We start from the raw sequence: 23,235 nt of genomic DNA on the forward strand, positions 1-23,235 counted from the left end.
CGATCCTGGCGGATGAATGTGGAAGCTTTCAAGTCCATGTGGAATCCTTTCGGAATCCATGTGGAATCCTCACGGCGTCCATGTGGAAAGCAACGCTAGCCCTCGCAGTATACACGATCCTTGCGGGTGAATGTTTAATGCCGGTGAATGAGTCCATGTGGAAAGCAACGCGTCCGCAGCGTACGCGGTGGTCGTAGCGTGCAAAAGCGCATTCACTTTTCATTATTTATTTGTATTAAAATTATTATTTATTTACAAACCACCGATTACAATATGTTGACCACACTTTGAGCTAATAGTTGCAAGATTTTCCCGTGTGGTATTTAGACAAAATAATACTAAAATTCAATGACAAAACCGAGGTATTTTTCGCTACAATTCTATGCCTTGCTTTAGCTAGCTCCTCGCGGCCGCCCGTAACGTACTGGCTTTGGTTTTTAGCGAATAACTAAAAAAGTTGAAGAGCTATACGAAAATGATGTTCTACAAAGTTGTAAAGAATAACATTTTGCATCTTTTAAAGATTTTTGCAGATTTTTATACAATTGATTAACCATGTTATTTTGATTAAATATATCGGGGATTGCTTTAGGGTCAAAAATTTAATTTTTAAATTCTTTCAAACATACGATTTGGATAAAAGTGTAAAGGACATTGTTGACCTACTTATGAACAACTGTTTTGAAAAATTTAGGACTTCTGAACAACTTTTAAATTGATCGTTCACTGCCCCTAGTCCCATCGTGCGACACCTAATCGACGCATCCTTTTACATTCATATTCTTTACCTATGTACCCGAACGCATCACTGGTACGCGAGTCGGTGTTTAGCCGGTAAGCATTTCTTGGCCAAGCAATGGTTTGTGGTATGACTCAGTTATCATCAGAGGTATTCGGTTTCCCCTAGTCGAACCTACATAGCATCCTGTGTTTATTACCTGCCTACAAGAACCAGTAACACCTTCCGCATGTATAGGCGCGTAGCGACAACGAACAGTGCTAGTTACCTGTCGTCTGTCTGAACGCTCATGGGAAAATATTAGCACGTGTAGCAGCTACCTCGTATTTCTGTGTGTTTCCTGCGGGACTCCGCGGTGGATTCCGAACAGACCCGTTAGGGACCATGAGAACAAAAGAAACTCGACCGCATGAACTCGCTTTTGCATGACTGGGATGGCTACATTTTCAAAACATAAACAAATCGTATGTCCTAACGAATATACGCTGAACGCATTTTCAAATCTCTTTCGTGTTTTGAGCGTTTTGTGGCTCCCATTTTGGTGAAAAAGTGTTTAATTATGTATAATAAAAACGTTTAAAGAAAAGTAGAGTGTTATTCTAACATGCTGAACTAATTTCAGACAGTTAAAAATGGACGTAGAAACAGATAAGCTAGCATGAGTTCAGAAGTACTAGGTAAGTTGTATTTCGTTTCTTCATGTGCTGTGTTTAGTTATATTCATAGAATATACTTCAGGACAACGAGCGTTTAATTAAACGTGTAAAACTTCTATGTTTTAGCAAATTGGATAGCCGTACGCTGCAGATGCAGTACTTAAATCGGAAGTACAGGACAGCATTCTAGAGTGTGAATAGGAGTGTTTTTAGAAGAACGACGATTGGAATCAATCCGGAACGAAAGAAGAGGGTAAATATACTGGGGCTGATAGTGCAAATAGGCTAAGGACATGGGATTGTTAAGGTAGACAACTCCTGTCTATTGCCTGCATGAGATGACATGTGTCATTTTGTGTTTTTTTCTATGTTGGCAGCCATGCCTTTAAACAATCTTACTTTGTACTACTTCCGGTTAACAACAGAATAAAGACAGAACTTTTTACTTGCACTCTAAAGAAAAACCACACGCGTTTTTAGGGATAATCTCTTAAAACATTTACTTCAACTGCAATTGAAAGATATATTGATTTTAACTCTAATAGTAATACTATTTGTTTTCTTTGTTTAGGAATGTAAAACCCCTATTCAATGTGCCGCTACGAGTTCATAAATGTTGTAGGATGACCGTTGAAGGCTTGCAAAGTGGTCTTGGATGTTGTTTTCGGTAAGTATTGTAGCAGTGCAAGATGATCATGTACCTACTTTATCGTAATGACTTTTCTTCTTGTCTCGTTTTAGGTCGAGCAGAAATTCTTTGTAGGAAACCCACTCACTATTGCGACATCCGGATGATTAATCTTCATTTGGCTCTATCATTTAGCTGGCGATGCTCCTATACGCATCGTGTCGAATGGATAGCTGCTAAGCAACGTCCTTGGAGGACATGGCCCCAACTGCTTTCATACGTGTTCTAACCGACAATAACGCAAGCGTATCTGTCGTCAATTGGCAGTAAAATTGCGGGCGCTTAGATTACCTTTGTCAGGATAATCCCAGAGTCGTGATCAGATAAGATGTAGGTAACTAAAGTTTTGCGATAAAGGATGGTGTAAAGCGTAAACTGTCCTTAATTAGTAAGATTTTTTGTAAAAAGAATAGGTAGAACAGCACAATCTCTAAACAGCAGAATTTTTACGCCACTTCTATGTACGCATTTAGGTGTAAGAAACAAACGAATCATATTTACATACATACAACGATCTTTGTATGTAGAACTAACCTCGTTAGGAACGTTAGGGAGAACTGGAAATGGTATGTCGAAGCTTCGCCAGGTTGTGAAAATAACATGCGCGTATGTTAAAAAGTTAAAAGAAAGTATTTACGTATAGGGCATAGTAAGGAGTTGTAATTTTCTACAAAAATGTATAGCTTTAAAAAGAAGATGCGGTACGCATTGTACCGAAGGCATCGTTAAAAGTGATAAGAAAGTGGATACAGATTCAAAAGATCAATAAAATACAAAATCATATCTAATTTACATAATCGTTTCATTATTGTAATACCCAAACAAAAGAAAAGCTATCACGAACATAAAAAATGAAAAAAAGTTTTCGGCGTTCCACCGTCTAGAAAGCATCAAACACATTTGTTTAGACGCCAGTCGCAGATCGATAAAAAAGATCATGTGAATAGCAGCGATCCCGTTACAACCATGGACCATGCCTAAAACCTCGGTGAGTAAATAAATTGTCTCTAATTAAAAATATATGTTCTCTTCCTATCTCATTCGCAGACACAAATCTAAAAATAGATCGGATATCTACAACAGTCGCGCTGTTGTAAGGAATTAGAAGCAAGCAAAGGATCACACATAACCTCTTTTATTCGCCTACGCTAAGGCCGGCTGACAAGTTGGTGTAAATGTGTTCGTGTCGCCATGTTTTCTCTTGTGTGCGTGCCATCCGACCCCCCGATAAGCTGCTGCGCGGTCGAGTCCATTGAAAAAAGCCAAAAAACTGCTCGAAATTTCTACTTGGGTTATAGCAAATTATGTCGCGTCTACACGTAGCGACAAGTCGTTGCGGCCACGGTCGCTACATCTCATTTTACTTTTTTTTTCAACCGCCTATTCGTTTCTATTGATCTGCTGCAAGCAAATCGCAGCATGCCTCTCTTTTTCAAGAGAGAATATTCCATCACACGCGCATATAAACTCACTTCCGCAGGTTTACAATTGTGTCCTTCTACCTGTATTACATCATAAGGTTCTACCTCTGCCGGATCACTATCGTGTCTTGGTTTGTAATCAACACCGCATGTACACTCCGATTCCGTCTTGCAACAATAGTATCAGTCGCTCTTAACTGCCTTTATATAACTGCAGATTTCAGCTGTAGCGGCTGGTAACCAGGCGTTTACGATGCATCTACTTTCCGCCTGAACTCCGTCATTATCGTGTGGATGTGGTCATGCCACCTTCGTCTACATTCAACGATGTTTTCGGCTATATCTATTTGTGGTACCGTCTCTCATCATCATTCAATTGTTTCTTCAATTCAACCCCCTGCTATCATCAACTCTTCGGTGCAATGTCGTGTTTGCAGCTTTGTTTTGTGTATGGTGGAGCGTATTCATCCTAGTGTTAGTGCATAGTGTTTTAGTGTAACATCCGTATTACATCCTATTATCGTGAAGTCGCCTCTCTTTTTTTCATCTTTCCTTAAATCTATAAATTCACATTAGGAACTTACATACTAATCTTTCCTTAAAATCTATAAATTCACATGAGAAACTTACATACTAATCTTTCCTTAAATCTATAAATTCACATTAGAACTTACATACTATTTTTTTTTTTTGTTTTTACCATACTTCACTTACTCTACAAATTTCTTCAATCTATTGTTATGAATTTTTTCCAACTTTTTTCCATTTTTAATTACGCAAGTTTGCTCACTGGGTATTTCTACTACTTCGTACGGCCCTCTCCAAATACTTTGTAATTTCTGTCCTATCCCCGTTTGAACATTTCTTACTAACACCATTTCTCCCCACATGGGTTGCCATTCGTTTGCGTTTTTGTCATAATTATCTTTTCTTTTCTCTTTGGCTTTTATTTGATTCCTTTTTGTTACTATGTGCATTTCCGTTAGTTTACGTTTTAATTCCTCGCAAAAATCGCTATACTTCCGTTTGGCGTTTTGATTATGTAGCGAAGTCGGTATCCTCGCTTTCCTACCAAAAATCAACTCGTATGGAGTGTATCCCGTCGAGGAGTTTACCGTTGTGTTGTAGCCAAAAGTGAAATATTTTGATACACTGTCCCATGTGGAGTAGTTTTTTCCAACAAACTGTCTTAAATATATTTTCAGTTCCCTATTTGCCCTTTCTACTACGTTTGCTTGAGGATGATAAGCAGAGGTGTTAATTTTTTGTATTTTCAACAATTTGCATGTTTCCTTCATAACTTCGCTCATGAACCCAGGCAGCAAAATCGCCGATGTCGCATGAACTTTTGTATGGGAGCCATTAAACCCAATCGCTAACCCAAATGCGGGAAAGAGCAGCAGGAAATGGTGTGATCGCTGCGACATGTCGCGTGTTGCATGCGATGTATCGTACCATTTTACCCCCACCCCAAACCTTTCGGATCGTATGAAATGATGACACGAAGGATTCTCTTTCAACTCTCTTGTTTTATTTACTCACCGTTTTTTTACATATGATTGGTTAGCCCCCTCTGTACTGCCGCCAGCTGATTCTCGCCTCGTACGTGCCGGTCGATCCATCCTTCCTTCGGTCCACTTCAGCCGCGCGCGCTTGTCTGGCCTTCCCTCTCGCCCCTCGCACGTCTTCCTTCATCCACAAGGACGGGCTTCCTTGGAAATGCGGTGCACGGTGTTGGCGGCGCCCGAAGAAAAGCTGTGGGAGAAAGCGAAATAGAACACTTTTTATACACACATTAAAACACGGGAACATTTTAAACTTACCGAACTATTCGACAGCTAATATTGCTGCAATTTTGTGCACGCCAACTGCATCGACGCCGTCGGGATTTCCTTCCACTTCAACTGCATTCTCCAATGTTCCGCTTAGTCCGCGATAATCCTTTTGCTTCGCCGACCACCTTCGCATACACGCACTTTTTTCACTTTTTTACAAAGGGCTTACGAACCCTTCTAACACTACACTTTCCAAACACTTTCGCGGTGCAAATAATGAATTTAACTTAACTTAATTTAGATTTTAATTACCGTCCACGAAGCTGAACCGAGTCCAGCAAAATCGATATCTGTTTGCGAAAATGTCCACAATTCGTCCAGCAAGAGAAAGAAGAGAGCCAAAACAAATGGCACTATGGTTTATCTCAAACGAAGGAGTTATATTTTGACCATGAAAATAATGTCCATTATTCGACACAAAATAAAATCCAAAAATGGAGCAAATTTTTAAAAGCGAAGATTAATTTGCCCTTCACATTAATTAAAAATAATATTTAAACCATAAAAAAGTATTTTTTATACTTAAATATGCATAAAAACGAAATATGTGCAATAACAACTAATTTTGACCCACTTAATTCTAATCCACACCATTCACACATAGTGATCCTAATCGGCGCCATCATTTGATAACAGCCAATCAGGATGGAGCCAAGTACGATACATGGCCGATGGCGTGTGTGTGTGCGGTGCGACACCGCGAAACCGAGCAGTTTGTTGCACACCAGAAAATGAACACGAGCGAGATGAGCGAGAGGGAAGAAAAGCTAGTTAGGGCCAGAATGGGACGGGAATAGCTTGCAACACGAGCTCTCGGGCGCGACACTTTCGTTCGTGGGTGCGCTGGACCGCGCGGGGTAGAAATCGCACGTGAAACGAGGGGAAGTCATGCAACATTGCTACCTGGGAAGTTTGTACTAGAGATGAGAATAACGACTCTTTTCAGTGAGTCAACTCAGAGTGAATGAGTAGGTATAAGGAGTCAGCTCGTTTATCGACTCATTTCGGAGTCATAAAAAACCCGGTTCGGTCATTTTACTCATTCATGAGTGTAAGCATGTAGCCATGGTGAATCGAGTTGCTAAAAGAGTAAATACGTGAGTTGAAACGAAAATGAGTTGAAACAAAAATGAGTTGAAACGAAAATGAGTTGAAACAAAAATGAGTTGAAACAAAAATGAGTTGAAACCAATCGTTTGATATACATGAGTTGAAACGGAAAACATGTGTACAATACCCAAACTAGCCAAATGAATATACTCATGAGTGAGTAGGATAATAAATATCCGAATAAGTATCCCGTTTCATGTCAATGCCGATCAGTCTAGCCCGCTTGTTCGCTTATGCATGTTTGAAAGTTAGGCAGAGCGAGAAGTATATTCATTTGGCTAGTTAGGGTATTGTACACATGTATTGCGTTTCAACTCATGTGTATCAAACGTTTCGTTTCAACTCGTTTTTGTTTCAACTCATTTTTGTTTCAACTCATTTTTGTTTCAACTCATTTTCGTTTCAACTCATTTTTGTTTCAACTCATTTTCGTTTCAACTCACGTATTTACTCTTTTAGCAACTCGACTCACCACGGCTACATGTTTACACTCATGAGTGAGTAAGTGAAAAAAGAGTCGCTAAAACTCATCGTGATGAGTGAACGAAACTCGTTCACTACAACGTTTCAACTCACTATCTCACTCTTACTCACTTTGCACATCTCTAGTTTGTACCCTGATCCGTTACTACTTCTAAGGGGCACCTACAAGACAGACCAATTCCTGAACAAACGCTTTGGCTACAGTTGCGGACTCTTGATTCTCCATTGGTGTAACTATTAAATACCTCGTTAAATCATCTTGCATAACAAGTCCATATTTATTCCCTGATTCTGATTCGGGTAAAATGACAATATCCATGTAGATTTTTTCGAATGGACTTTTTGAGGTTGTCGTTATTCTCATAGGTATCTTGTTATATCGTCCAATCTTATTTAGTTGGCACGATCTGCATCCTTTTACATATCTTTCTATATCCCTGTCCATTGCTTTCCAAAAGAATAACTCTTTGGTTCGTTTTTTCATTCTTCTTACTCCCACATGACCTCCTAAAAGAGCATCGTGAAACTCTTGTAACACTCTTTCTACTTCGTTTTTATCAACTTCAACTTTTTCAGAATCTGACTCACAGTTCTTGAATTTATTCTTGGTTTCTTGTTTCATACAATCTAAATTTTCTCTTCTTTTTACTTCTTTTTCGCTTGCTTCATTCACAACGTCTATGTTTAATAAATCTCCCCAGTGATCTTCTTGTGGAGTATTCTTCGTATTTTGTTCTATCCTCTCCTTTTCAAAAGTTTTCTTTTGTTGGCGTGTAACTACTGCGACTGTATTGTTTATTTTATCTTCTGTTTTGCTTTGTTTCACCTCTGGAAGGCGTGATAAAAAATCAGCAACTACATTTTCTTTTCCTTTCTTATATCTTATTTCACATTCTATACCTTGCAATCTCAGCCTTAATCGAGATAAAATTGGTGAATTTTCTTTAAGGCGTCATATTGAAACTAAAGGCCTATGATCGGAGTATATTATAAATTTATAATTGCTTGATTGCTTGATTGAATAATTTATATAAGGCTTGAAATATTCTACTGCCCACACAATCGCTAATAGTTCCTTTTCAATTGGATGATATCGCTTTTCTGCTCCTACAAGTGACCTACTAGCATAGGCGATTGGTCTTTACATTGATGTTTCATTTGACAACAATGCACTAAGAGCGTAATCGCTTGCATCTGTGGTGATTACAAAAACTTTTTTGTAGTTTGGGCGTACTATTACTGGTTCTGAAATAAGAATGTTTTTCAATTTATTTAATGCCTGATCGCAATTTTTGTCCCAAACAAACTTAGCGTTTTTCTTCAATAAATCATGAAGTGGTTTACGAATTTCCTAAACATTTGGAATAAATTTTCCATAAAAATTTATTGTTCCTAAAATGAACGTAGCTCTTTTAAGTTTTGTGGTGTTGGCATATCTAATATCGCCTTTACGTTTGCCTGTGTTGGTTTTATACCGTGTTCATTAATAGTGTGTTCCAAATAGTTTATCTCCGTATGTAGAAGCTTGCATTTTAATGGTTCTATTTTAAGATTATATTCTTTTAAGCCCTTTAGTACTTTTTCCAAATTTTCATTGTGCTCTTCCTCAGATTCACCAAATACCACAATGTCGTCTAAATATTCGAATGCATTAACCGGTTGAATTGCATACAAAACCGTATTCATAAGCTTCTGGAACGTAGATGGACTATTTTTAAGTCCCATGGGCATGCGTAAAAATTAATAATGCCCTTTCGACGTCGAAAATGCTGTTTTATCTGCGTCTTTCTCAGCTATGGGTATTTGAAAAAAACCTGACTTGAGGTCTATCGTGGAAAAAAATTTGCTATTTCCAATGTTATCCATTATATCATCTATCCTAGGAATGGGATAGATAAATGGCTTAGTTATTTGGTTAAGTGCACGGAAATCAACCACAATTCTATATTTTCGTTCCCCATCCTGATCTGATTTTTTTGGTTTACACATTACAGGTGCATTCCATGGGCTTTTGCTTGGTCTGATTATATGTAGTTTAAGCATTTCCTCTATCTGTTCTTCCATGGTTTGATTTAATGCTGCAGGAAATCTGTACTGTCTTTTGTAAATGGGAATATTCGAAGTCGTCTCTATTTCATGTGATGCCACAGGAGTGTACGTCAGTTTATCACCTGGCAAGTAAAAAATATCTTTAAAGTCAGAGATAATTTTTTTCATATTATTCGACTTTTCCGTATTTAAATGCTTCATCTTTATTTTGCTAACTAGCTCCATATATCTCTCATCTCCTATCAATTCTCTTTCCAAACTTCTTTCTATCAAATCACAATCAGTGTATTGTTTCTCCATGTGTGGCAGCAATTCCAAATTTTCTTGTAATTCGCAATTTTCAGTCAACACGCTTTCATTTCCTTCTTTAACTTCCTCTTCTTTTTCATTTGATGGTACCTTTAAAGTTATGCTTTGGAATCTTTCACCAATCCGACTCGTATATTCCCTTAAAAATTCTGCACCAATTATACATGGGACGAAAAGAGTTTCTACTATATGGAACTTTGTCCTGTAAACCGTTTTTCCAACATACATGTTAATGAGAACAGATCCCATGGTTTTTGACAATTTCCCATCAAAACTACATAATGTTAATTTATCGTTGTAATTAATTGAAGACACCCCAAGCTCTTTTACTGCACCCCAACTCAAGGCATTGAAGCAGGCTCCCGAATCGATCAAATAATTCAACCACTTTTTGTTTGAATTTCCCGATAATATTTGAACCATTAATTTACCGTCTTTGGTTGAATGTATCTCCAAGGTTTCAAAACCTTCTGTTCCCAATTGACAATGTGCTAAAATAAACGCTATAATTTATGAAAAAATGATGGAAACTGCAAGAGAAATGCTCGAATCATTGACTACCGGGTTGCTATGATCACATTTCGTCTTTGACATTCTGTCGATGCTGGTGTTAGCTATCGAACGTGTCTTTGCTGGTGATGTTTTTGCAAGTGTTATCTCAGTTTAAACCGGTGAAAATCAGTGAAGAGAAGCCAAAAAGTGACGAGTCGTGCAAATAAGATGCACGGCTTTGGATTCCATGCATTGTCGCGAACAAAACATCCACACGGAAGCTCCAGGACTCATCCGGATGGTGTCTCAATGGAGCGGCATGTTTTTCCCCCTTCATTCCTTGGCGTCGCGCGTTCTGTGTGTGGCATGTTCCGGTCAAAATCGTGCATAAATCGAGCCGTAATGTGTGTTACGAATTAACACTAGAACTACCGCACCAGTCATTTTGACTGGAACGCTTCATTTTCATCACATAATTTTTTAGGGTTAAACAATTCTAAGGTAGTTCAAACATGAGTTTCACATATATATTCTATAGTACGATCTGCAATAAACAATAAAATATACTCCAACTCTTCGAAATTATTTAAAAATTAACCACAAACGAAAAACGCTTAAAACGCTTGGTAGTTCTAGTGTTAAATGGTGAATAAATTGGTATTTTTTACCATAAATTGTAACAATTATCAAACCAGACTACTGCGATTATTGTTTTGATTCGTGCCTTTGGCATTTGACAGCTTGGATGACAAACTCGAATGATATAAAGAACTGCATGGAAGCAAGCGTTTCGTTGTACTAAACGTCCCTTAAAGCTTTGCGTTTAAGGGACGTTTAAGGGTCCAGTTTAAGGGACCGATAGCTCGAAAAACGCTTGAAATCCGCTATAAAATGTCAATTGGGTGCTGACATTGCTGGTCGGGCAGCGTCGATAGAATGTCAAAGACGAAATGTGATCATACCCAGGAAACAATTTGACGAAAATTTAAGCGTTGTCCGAGCCTGCTGGTCGATTTTTGAGCTCGATAGGTGCTGTGCGCGGCTAAATTAGCACGATTGGTTCTGAGCCTTGGCTAAACTAGCGCGATTGGTTCTGAGCCGTGCTGTGAATTCGTCCAAATAACGGGATCGATGATTCGAAAAAAAAAGATCTGCTGCCATTTCAGTTGTGACAGATCGAACGAAGCAGAAGAAGAAGAAGAAGAAGAAAGAAAGGGGCAGAATTGTAAACAATGCGGTGCAATGCTGTTGTTCAATATTTGCTCTGTGAAAAGTGTATTTTAATTTGTAAAATCTATTGTTATTCCTGATTAAATCGGTATCTATTGAATCTCCTACGATTCCTGAACGGAGAGGTGAGTAATGCATGTGTTAATAATCGTGTTAGTGTTGTTATAGCGGCAGCGTTTGGTGTGAACCTTGTTAGGCGCAGAAATAATACGTGTTGATAGTTCGGTGTACAACATTCGCTACGATATATTCAAGACGGCGTCCAGCAGAAGAAATAGAAGACGTGCAATTGGTAAGTAATGTCTATTTTTACACAAAACAAATATGTGCTATATATTGTGACTAATGCAATAGCGTATTGTTTTAGCTCGCGCAGTTTTGGAGATACACAGGCTCTTCTGCCGGATCGACCGTTGTTTACCAACATTGTTTCCCGATTAAACCACGATCATTGATTTTCCTCGGTGCTGTTTTGGTGCTACGATTATGTCCGCTGCATTGATCATATGGGTAAGCCAACTTGCACTTGAATATTGAACTCTAAGGTCACATTGTTGTAGGTGGTGTTAACCTTCTGTGTCTAGTGTATACGCCACACGACGTTGTTATTTTCCGCTGTTTGTGCTGACTGTTCTTAGGAATGTTTCCATCTGCGAAAGAAAACACAGTGTAACTTGAAGATGATCAGTGCGATATGCAGCGGTTGGCGCATCCTTTGCTGCGGTAGGGTAACGTGGTAAACCGGAGTGAAGCTACAAACTATCTGAAGGAGAATCTTAAAAGGTCACAAGAAAAGAAAGCCAAATGCCACGAACAGGATAAGAACAGCCCACGAAAGATAGACGATAGTTTTGGCGTTTGTGAATCAGTTCAGTGTTGCTGGCGTTTATGCCGAAGAGCGTAATGGCCTGAAAAATGTTGATAGCAAACGGAATGCGGATAACTGGTTTGATATGAGCATGAACAAGTTCCTAAAATGCAATCGGTGTTAGATTCACATATGGCTATGCCATTCTAAAGGATTCCCACCGAAAGCTCTAATCCCACAATGAAATATCCTTCCACTGCTTTTATATGAGATGAAGTGTTTGTGATTTGGTTAATCCTGCTTCGACGCCGTGTTTCTTCTCGGTTATATCGATGCTTCCGGTTAAGCAGCTTTGTGGTTCCACTGTGATTGCGTTTTTTTTCCTGTAAGCTTAAAACGTATTCCCGCTCCTTTGCGTTAAACGAATAGGAACGTAAACAATTATGATATCTTTTGCGCGCTTTCAAATGACATAGCCATACGTAGTTAAACGTAACCTGCAGCAGGAGCATAGTATCAACATGCTAATCGTGCATATCGAGAAGAAAAATGGCATCAACTGTGAATTGAGCAATGAAACAACGGAATATGCGTTTGCACACGCCGATAAAACGGATACAGGACGCAACAGTCTGTTTGTCTGTTTAAGAAGTTTAACTTAATCTAAACTTTTTTTAAGTTTAACTTATTAACTAAAAGTATGATCAAAGCTCAAGTTATGCGCGGAAGTGAGGAAAAGGGAGGATCAGAAAGCTGTTATGTGCAGAACGGAAGTAGGCCAAAGAGGACTTAACATCGAAAAGGTGGTACAGGTTGTTGAAGTGGCGAAGAGAGACAAGAAACTGATCGTTTGAGCCGTACGTGATGCGTCTAGAAGGGTCTGAGAGGAATGGACGTAAGGGAAAAGCACGGGAAGGGACACAGAAAGGGACGCGAGACAAAATGTAAGCACGCCATGATCGATGCATTGCTTGGCCGAATAGCGAGCGTTCGGATGATCCACAGATGGTGGCAGGACTAATACAGCTTGAGATTGGAACCGGGTTCCGTTTATGAGCGGTTAATCTGGGGCCGTCAAAACAAATAGCAACGTTGAAGCATAATTTTGTATGCAGATGGAACCCTGCCATAGAATTGTTGGCTTAAGGAGATGCGTTTGTTTTAATGTTTTTATTCGAAATTCGCTACTAACGATAGTTCTCATTGCAGCAACATTGAACCTTGCGTGTTCTACATAAACTAATTGATATTTTTAATTCATTTTTTATTTTTCCATTTTGTTATCCTTCATCATCATCGACCACGAGTGACATCGTCGAACAACAAGGTAAGCAAAACTTTTCCTATTCTTCAGACACCAACGGGCAAACAATCCTAATTTAATCCTTTGCTCATTTCTCTTTACAGAAAAAGGACAAGCACAAAAGAACAACAGTGAACTGAAGTTATGTGGACCATGAACGATTCATAACATAATATAATGAATTCTTCATCCAGCCTTGAGATTGTCTTCTGGTTCTGCAGCCCGTGTTATCATTTGCTGCTACTACAGAGGCGAGAAGATGTATCATCCTTCGTGTCCACCATATAGCAACATATAATTGGATCTATCCGGTTCTAGACGTGGAACATGAGTGGTACAACTCATGGAATGCAAGAGCGGCAGCGCAGCTAGGTGATCACTCATGTTCGCCAGCAGTGTCCCAGTGTTATGTGCATATTCATATATGAATATACTCGCACAATGAGAATATGCGTAGCAGCGGATTTATGGGTAGCATGAGATGTATATTTTTTTTAATTTTTAATTTTAAATTATATTTAAGTTATTTTAAAGTAATAAAATAAAAAAATGAACGATATTATTTAGCTCTATTTCCTACGTTGGAGAGCATTTTGTTGCTCTCCAGCGTCAACAGGTGGCGTTAAATTTTATTTACTCTTTCGCACCAACAGATGGCGCTTTTTATCGAGCTGTACTGCGCCCATGCGTTTCTGATCGATAATGATCGAACCAGTCTTCCATTCGAGCTCGAACGATAGCTCGAACAACCGTCGAACCGTACCTCTTCGAGCCTCGAACACTGCCCGAATTGTTCACTGGGTAGCAACCCGGTGGTCAATGATTCGAGCATTTTTCTAGCAGTTTCCATCATTTTTTCATAAATTATAGCGTTTATTTTAGCACAATGTCAATTGGGTTGGTGTGTTTACTCACGCATACATTTGCAACAACAAGAACGAAGAACCAACTATCATAATAACTAACATGATCAAAGAGCTACAGCCCAAGTTGCAAATGTCACCTGAAAAGGCGCCTTTCCGTAGCCGAAAGGGCGCCCTTCGGGCAACGGAAAGTAGCCCGTATAACGAGATGGTTAGGCTAACTTTGACAGCGAGATCAATACCTTGTGTGATATGTGTACTTTGGTTGTCTTTAAAACGTCATAAATAAAAAAACCATTGTGAGGGAAAAAAATAATGAAATGGGTTTTTTTTCTTCTTTTTTTATCCCTTCCATTTTTCTCACTTGCCTTGTTGCCGTTGTTGATATTCCTCCTTATGCGTTCACACTCTTTTGGGCTAAAGTCTGAAACAAGACCCCCCCCCCCACTCAGGGTCACTCATCTGCGTGTCAATTTTTCGTACAGGGTGGTTCGGAGACTATGCAATGTGGCCTGAATTTGATTTTTTTTTACAATTACTATTAAATTGTAAGGAGGTTTTCGCATAGTGAAAAGTGATTTATTCATCGAGGAACCAAGTTCCATACGCTGTTTGTGAAACCGTAAAATTTTCCTCATTTTTGGCCCAACTTTGCCCCATAGCTCCGCCGGTATCCGAGATATCGCCAAACTTTCTTCTGGCCATGGCTAGATGGCACTTGTGGCTACATTTCGTCCATGCACCACTAATCGCTACCATGTCTGTGGCCGGAGCTATTCGCGAAAGCTCCAACGGATCGCCAATCTTTGACCTGTGGTCGATAGATGGCACCAATTGCTACATTTTCTTCTTCGACGGCCATGCCCTCAGGTGTCTGTGTCTCGAAACATAATTAAAAAACACGCAACCGATTTCGAACCACCCTGCACGAAAAAAAGTCACTCAAATGAGTGCCCGTGAGTGGGGGGGTCGTGTTTCAGACTTTAGCCCTCTTTTGTTCTTTGCGTGCGTCTGTGTCCCATCATATCCAATCAGTGTATTGTGGTGCCTATTGAAGATAATCTTTTTATTTTGCTGTGTATTTGATATCCTTACATGATCCGGTCTTGAACTCCAACGTGTTTAAAGTAAAGCATTCGTTCGATGTGTTTCTTCCCTCGGCTACGCGGCCTCGCTACAAATACAACGTTAATATCGTTTCATAAAGCAAAGATTCAACAAAACGACAAATGGAAAAGTGAGTTAGTGAAAACATTTTGATTACAAGATATGAAAATTGATGGTTTTCGTTCGTTTTTCTTATATGTTTAGCGCAAAACGACCAAAATTGATGATGAAAAGGGCGAATGGGAAAAATGTTTTGGTGGCGTTGAACCCGGCAAATATTGGTTAGTTTCCACATTGCTTCAGTGAAAAAATAATCATTTTTATGAGGCTGATTAATAATATTATCATTATTATCTATGTTGTATTTCACAGATTCAACTCCACGTTCTACAACGTCAATATTGCGTGAGGAGTTGGTACAAGAACTAACGCCATCGCTTCCTTCTACCGTGATTCCTACCCGGCTCAATCCTACCCACGCTCCTACTTCCTATCCGGCTCAATCTTATTCTAGCCAAAATAGGCCCAAGGAGAACATTAAAGTTATTTCCAACATAGTAGTACAATCTGCAAAATGTAAGTGCAAAGTTTATAACGTTATTCATTTATAATATAATGTTTCGTAAACTAATTATTATTTTTTACTGCCAGCTTCAACCCCACGTGCTGCAAATTTGATTGTGAATGAGCAGCTGGTGGAAGAAATCTCGGCTTCGAATGAATCAATTACAGCTCCGCATAATTCCATAACGGCTCCATCATCCACACAAGATAACAATATTGTTACTAAAACTCGGCAAAGTTCAGCAAAATGTGAGTGCAATTGCTATCAGCTTCAAAATAACATTTTCATAACCATTTAATATGTTTAGGCGGAAAGACCATTACTAATTCAAGTGGTACACAAACGGAAACTGCTGCCGAAGAAAATACTTCCTTACATGTCCTGTTGAATAAACTAAACGAAATACAAAGGGAGCAACAGCACACAAACAAAAAGCTGAAAGATATGGAGAAACAGATCAAACTGCTTCGCTCGGAATTGGATATTGTGGCCGACAAAGTTGTACCTAGTGTTGGTATTGTGCGAGCAAGCAGTTTCGATTTCGAGCCTGTAGCAACAAAAGATGAGCTAAATTATCTGGAGGAAAAGTTAGGCGAACAAGAATTCACACAAAAGTTGAAAAATTTCGTCGATGCCCGCCTTCCTTCGGACAGTGTTGAAGCACGTTTACACGCCCAGTGCGCATAAAACGGCGCCCCGACGTCGAACGGCATGCTGAAAAACCGGTTGTACGACCAGTTGTTCGACGTCTGACAGCAGTCCTTAACCGACTCGTCAGATGGCGCTCTCAGCGTATGACGCCATTTATTGACGACCGCACTGCTGGTCGTACAATCGAATTTTCAGCATGCCGTTCGACGTCGGGGCGTCTTTTCATGCGTACTGCGGTGTTACCGGCTACAGATCCCGCAGCATCGTTGCCTTCGTTTGCCGTAAAGTCTGGACAATAGATTTCGTTGGATAAAGCTGAAAAAATAATAATTAAGTTAAGCAATACCTATGTTATGTTATTATCAACTTGATTGTATCATTATTACCAATTGTTTGCATGTTTTTTACACTACTTTCTCCATGCTCCTCTCACTGCTTTTGTTAACACATTTCGCGTCTTCTATCGCGGGTTCGATAAAACGCACACATTTTTGATGAACATACAATTTATGCCGAAAACAAGTAATTTAGCCACTAATTTAAAGCGCAAACACCACAACTGCATCGACTGCAAAACACACTTTAATCTAAACTTTGGTTATAAGCCCTCTCATCCACACCACACACCCACACACTCTAAACAGGCTGCTGTTTACATGCTGACAAACTGGTTCGACCGCTATCCGACCAAAATGCAACCAATATGCGCATTGGGCGTGTTGTTTACAACAACGGCCCAACGTTTGACAGCGCCAGATGAGCGAGCGAAATGAGGAGCGAAACGACCGAGCGAGACGGTTGCGGACAAGTTTAGGGATATTCATCCGATCCGAAGGATCGCGGGCGGCTCGGATGAACTTCGGAAAGGAGTAACGACCGCGATCGGTTGTAAAAAAAGAGCATAAAAGTGCGTAAGAAGGGACGCTAGTGCTCTTTTTTTCGATAGAAACAGCCTCAGAAGCAACAGTGATTTTTTAATTAAAGATTGTACTCTATTATTAGAAAAACTGTTTCTTGATACTTTTGGCAACGGTTAGAAAGAAAGGGCTCGTTGCTGGACGCAACAGGGCGATAGCATGGACTTGCTATTTAATAGAAATTTTTTGGTTCAGATGAGTTGGACAGGAATAGGTCACCCAGATCCCAAAATTCCGTTTGTAAAATATACAAACATTTTAAAATTCTACAAACATATTGTAACGTGTAATGGTCTTATCGCTATAGATAGCAAAATAAGAACATTCATACAAAATAAGCTGAGGCATAGTGGTCAACGTTTAAATTTAGTAGGATTAGTAAAAATTTCCCATCACAATCATAGAAAATAATATTAGCAGTTAAGCATAGTTTTAATGCATCTTATTATTAGACAATAAGCCTCATGTATAATATATAACTTTAAGGTCTAATTACATGGACTTACTAATTTACATGGATTAGTTATAATATCATTCGACGCTGCCAAAGGCAAACAAAGTTAACCAGTAATTGAATTTCATAAACGCAATAAAACATTCCTTATATATCAAGAACATGGTTGTAATGATTTATTAAACTAATGTATGTAATAAGGGGATAAAAGTATTCTCATTTTCGTCAATATGAGAAACTAATACTAATTTACATTTTATGTCATGCAGGCCTAACGTTACATTCTTTTCTTCTAAATCCTTTAAATTGCCTTGATGTACATTGATGAATTTAGAATTGAAAGGGTAATCGAAAGCATCAAACGATTTAGATAGTTTTTTCGCATGAATATCTACGGTGGATTCCTGGGCAACTGCATTTACATATTGATGCACGTTACCTGATTGGGTTAAAAAGAAGGAATTATGTTAGTCATTTCTAAGACAAAATCCTTGGCGTACATGAAGTGTAGCTTTACTACCCCTTTGTTTAACGAGGAGATATTTAACCTGTTCATTAACAAGATCTGCCTTATAGGTCTCCCATTCTGCAATTCGGTTTATTGCTTGTTCCAAACTTTTCGATCCACATCGTAGGAAACGTTTTATGCGCTGCAGTTCGTTCTCAAATACATAAGAAGAGATGGTGTGGAGTGGACCAAATTGAACGACTTCTTTGTAAATATGCAGAAGGTTATGGACATTGCTTGAAATGAATTCTGGTCCGTAAATATCTTTATATTGTTTTACAAAGAGTTTAATTAGGGTATTTGCTAAAGAAAAATGCTCTTTATACACTTCTGATGAAAAGAGTGTAATGCTACAAAAATATAACAAAAAGTTTTTGTAGTGTTGATCATTTAAGATTTCCTTTAATACAACTATGGAGGCGTAAAATAAAAAGGATGAAAACTCGCTTCCTTTCCAATACTTTAAATCATTAAATGAACGAAGTTTTCTATGTATCTCAGCTGGCAATTTGATATTCATTAACATTGCTGAAATGCTGTTCATTTGTGTAGGCGTTAACTTTTTTTTCACACCAAATTTTCCTAATTTCCTGGCTACAACCATTCGTTTTGTTACTCCTAAATCAATTAAATGTAATATATCTGCTACTATTACTTGTTTTATCATATCGAAATCATCTAAATCTAACAGTGGAGAATCGAATTTATGATGACTACCATACATACGTTTTCTAAATCCATCATCTGTGCGATCTGAAGCGATACACTCGGAGTATGCTACTCTTCCTCGTATGCTCTTCCCTTCCGAATCACACTTTAAACAGCCATTAAGTGCATTGAAACTGATAACACCTATTGAAAAAAATTATAAACTATTCATTAACGTATAAAGTTCATATGTTATAATTGTTTCACATTACCTTTGATAAAAGCTCGGGCTGGGGAATCGGCTATAATGGCACGTACTTTTATGTTGACATTCCTGTTTTTGATGACTGCTCCATTTTTTGTGAGAAAATTCATTTTATCAACAAACGGCCGTAGGAAGTGTTCGATACTTGCTGGTTTTGTTGGTCCACAATAAAAAGCAACTATCATTACAGGTGCTTCCGGCATTCCATGGACATTAACAAGTATAGGCCAAAATTGAAGGCCGCTGCTCTTGAAAATGGGTAATCCATCGATTGATATATTAAGCTTAAGCGTTGCATCGATACGAAGGTTTGAATTGCTACAAGTAAACAAAATATATACATAAATATAAAAAGGCTTAGAATCTCTACGTATGATCAATTACGCAATAATTTCGGCAGAAGGGTCTCGATTGATTTTTAGCAGGGTTCTTGCATCTTTCGGTAGTTTACAATTGCTTGATCTTCGTATTATTTCCATAACTTCCGCAATCGAGTCGTCTGTTTGGTTTGTAGATATGGCCCAACGACGTAACGCATTTGGCACTGAGAATGGTTCCTCATATTGTTGCAATTCTTGTTCTTCGTCTGAGCTTTCCATCAAATAATCATTTACAGCATCATCGCCATCATTATCACCATCATCACTGGCATCACTTTAATCGTTTTCAGTTGATTCATTTGATACATTTTCAGCTGGTCCAACATTATCAATGTGATGATCATTAATGTTTTGATCATCGCGAATAACTGTAATAGGTATATAAATATTATTCTGTTGAAAAACGATTAAAGCAACTGTATAACTTTGCTTCATACCATTATTACTTCCACTTGAACTAACATCGTCATGTTGATTCGATTCCATAAGACGATCACGATTGCGATAAATGTACGAATTGAATCGTATTCGCTTCGCAAAACAACCATCCATTCTCTTTACTAACATGCACTGTAAATAACACACAAAAATCGCTTGGATTTCGCAATTTTGTTGCCAAACGCTGCTGCCGCTTTGGTTTTTGCTTCTTTGATGTTTTGATTTATTCTTCGTTTTTGGTTTTGACAGCCAAACAAGCAAAGCCAGCGCGCCAATGTAACAATATCAACAATATCAATGGCGATAATTAAAGGTCCAAAATTGATTTTTTTCACAGAACTTTATGTAACTACACTTTATAACAAAACGTACACGCCAAACCACAACCTTAGAATAAAAAATTGCAATTTGCATGCTGGGAGGTAGCAAATATCCCAAATGACATTTGCCGAAGTTTTTACATCGTTTTGAGTCGTTTTTGCTGTTCGTACACGGCAGATGTTAATGTGTTGGTGTTGCTTTGATTTGCGATAGCAACTCAGGTGAGGTTCTTCTTGAATTTGTCGATGCATTCGAAAAAGAAGGAAGGATCGAACGTGGAAGGATCTGCTGTTGCTGTGCAAGACGCTGTAGCACCCACGCTACTTTCAACCAAAGAAAACGGATCAGGTCCGTGCATCAAAACGGATCACCTTCGCGCATTTAGCGAGCGCTACCAAATAGTATATAAGCAGAGCAAATTTTCAGGTCAAGGACCAGAAGGTTTTGGCAAGCCAGCGAGTGAGGATCTCCGATCCCGATTTCTGTAAAATATAAAGAAGTTCAACCCCACTTCAACGCTTTAGCCTGTTTTATTGAGGCAAAGCTTTCAAAAGCACAATACATAAACATTTATGTAAGAGTGGTGGTAGATCGAGAGAGTCGAGCTTGAGGAGCGAAAGAGAAAGTGGTGCGAAAGAGAAAGTCATAGCCGCTTCTTGTAGAAATATCATTGTATTGGTGTAGCCGAAGGTAGGAGTGTAGGTATAGGTAAAAGGATAGGTATAAAAGGAACTGTCGAAATAAACACGAATTATTCTCAATCTTACATTTATAAGGTGTCAAAAAAGCAGTTCCCGTCTTATGGAAGTATTACGGCGCTAAGAAAAAAATGTGCACCAAGTGAGATTTTCGTTACTGCAAATGATTCTATGGCCAGTGTTGATCTTCAAGAATTGCTCAACCAAACAGCTGATAGCATTGTCAACATGCAACGTGAATCGATATCATCATTCATCAATAAGGACAACAACAATCAACATGACTTCGTTTTGTTATGCTCTTGGGGTATTGACGGATCAAATGGACATAGTAACTATCATTTATCAGTGATTTATTAGTTAGAGCGTTCAATCCTATACGGCTTTACACGAATACGACGGAAGAAAATATCTTGTGGTTTAATAGCCTTATTCAAAGCGTTAGGTTTTGTAGACCAATACAGATACAATTTATTAAAGAATCAAGGGAAATTGTACTGCAAACAGTAAATAGTGTAAATGAACAGATTGAAAAATTAGTTGCTCATTCAATTGACTTAGGTGATAATACTCTAATTAATGTCAAGTATACATTTTATATGAGTATGATAGATGGCAAGATACTAGCCTTCATCACAAATACACGATCAATGCAAACGTGCTGTATTTGTGGTGCGACTCCTAACGATATGAATAATATAGCAAATTTAGAGACAGGATTAGGACTAAGCAAACCTGAAAACATTATATATGGAGCATCATCTCTGCATTGCTGGATGCGATTTTTTGAATGCTTGCTGCACGTCGCATACAGATTAGATTTTAAACGATGGCAAATAACAAAGGAATACAAACGCTTATATATAGAGCGTAAGAAAATTATTTTAGATAGCATATATAAAGAGTTTGGAGTTAAGGTTTATGAGCCAAGACCGATGGGAGCAAACAGCACTACTGGTAATGTTTGTAGACGTGTGTTTTCCGATACAAAAAAACATAGTACAATTTTAGGTATAAAAGAAGAGCTTGTTGAAAGATTTAAGAATATTTTAATTGCTATAAATTGAACGAAGTATTTAAATCCTGTAGCTGTAAGTAAATACTGTAGGGACACTTATGAATTATATGTAAATAACTATAACTGGTATAAGATGCCTGCCACAGTTCATAAAATATTAGCTCATATAGGCGAAATAATTATAAACGCTCCAGCCCCGGTTGGTTCTCTAGGAGAAGAAGCTGCTGAGGCCCGGCATAAGTTATACAGAAAGGATAGGAGAGAGCACGCAAGAAAAAGCTAAAGAACTTTCAATGTAAAAGACACTTTTATGCTAGCTCTATATTCTTCTGATCCTCATATAAGTACAGTAATTATATCAAAAACTAAATTTAAAAACAAGATAGACTACCCCGAAGTTGTAAAATCATTTTTCACTAATCCTGAAAATGAAACAACGGACAGCGACGATGTACAATTGAATTTACAAAATAGTGATAGTGAAGAGGAGGAAGAAACAGAGTTAGATGTTATTTTAAATGAGTTAGATACCCTGAATATTAATTTTATAAGCGACGAATTCTGGCACCTGAATAACACACCTATTAATGAAAATATAAAAAACAAACAAATTTATCTGTTTAAAGTTATGAATAATTAGTATAATAAAAACTTAACTAATATAAGTGTTACAATCACATGTTACCAATAATAATTAAGTTTACAAGAAAACAGAGCAATTTTCATCATTACTATAAAACTGTGACCCAAAAATAATTTTATCCCACCAAACGTTCCAAACTGCCCACAGTGCACTGTAACAATTATATTTGAGCACCAGATTTAGTTCTTCACTGTCCAAAATACCGAAGCAGAATGGTAAACAAAGTTCTTTTTACCAAACTTCTCCTTTCTTGTTCTTCTTCTTTGGCCCATATGTTCAAAGGTACGGGCAAACGCACTAACACATTCTCATCCCACTTGGCAGAAATCGCATGAGAGGGGGGAAATTTCTTCATTCTCGCTACCCCTGACCCTCACTTTCGAGCGATCGTACGACAAACTCTCACTCCACCACCCTACCTCACTCACACACGCTCCTATATTCTATGTAAACCCTCACCGCAACCTGCGTAACCAACCCACCCCACACCTGAACGGTCCCATTCTCGAAGTGTTAGACAATTTTGGTTCCACACTTTGAAGCCTGCCGAGGAGTGTGGCACTATATAGTTTTTCGCTGTCTCCTTTCTTTCACTGCAAAATTGCTTTTGCCCTGTCTTTGGCGTATTATGAGTTT

The 23,235-nt window shown here is 38.4% G+C and overlaps 2 protein-coding genes and 1 pseudogene across 2 annotated transcripts in view; 2 read left to right on the forward strand and 1 right to left on the reverse strand.

Moving 5' to 3' along the window:
- LOC125768162 (uncharacterized) overlaps positions 1-16,345 on the forward strand; it is a 358,599-nt gene extending 342,254 nt beyond the window's left edge. The window contains exons 2-4 of the mRNA XM_049435474.1: positions 14,543-15,669; positions 15,745-15,906; positions 15,966-16,345. Coding sequence (XP_049291431.1) covers positions 15,450-15,669; positions 15,745-15,906; positions 15,966-16,345 — 762 coding nt within the window. The 5' untranslated portion in view covers positions 14,543-15,449. The remainder of the gene's footprint in view (positions 1-14,542; positions 15,670-15,744; positions 15,907-15,965) is intronic.
- Positions 16,338-19,479, reverse strand: LOC125769244 (uncharacterized). Its single transcript, XM_049437846.1, has 2 exons — positions 19,109-19,479; positions 16,338-19,040 (listed from the first exon to the last, which is right to left on the reverse strand). The coding sequence occupies exons 1-2, from the start codon at positions 19,302-19,304 to the stop codon at positions 18,148-18,150; spliced, it is 1,089 nt and encodes a 362-aa protein (XP_049293803.1). The 5' UTR covers positions 19,305-19,479; the 3' UTR covers positions 16,338-18,147.
- Positions 19,480-20,891: 1,412 nt separating this feature from the next.
- LOC125768165 (uncharacterized) lies at positions 20,892-22,596 on the forward strand (annotated as a pseudogene).
- Positions 22,597-23,235: the final 639 nt, after the last annotated feature.

This window comes from Anopheles funestus, chromosome X (assembly GCF_943734845.2).
Source record: "Anopheles funestus chromosome X, idAnoFuneDA-416_04, whole genome shotgun sequence".
Lineage (NCBI taxonomy): Eukaryota > Metazoa > Arthropoda > Insecta > Diptera > Culicidae > Anopheles > Anopheles funestus.

What these genes read in the sequence shown, in the direction of transcription:
- LOC125769244 (XM_049437846.1), bottom strand. Translation starts at nt 19,304, where the DNA reads ATGCCGGAAGCACCTGTAATGATAGTTGCTTTTTATTGTGGACCAACA. An exon ending in AGCCCGAGCTTTTATCAAAG is followed by an intron (nt 19,041 to 19,108) that starts GTAATGTGAAAC and finishes TTTTTTCAATAG; the next exon opens with GTGTTATCAGTTTCAATGCA.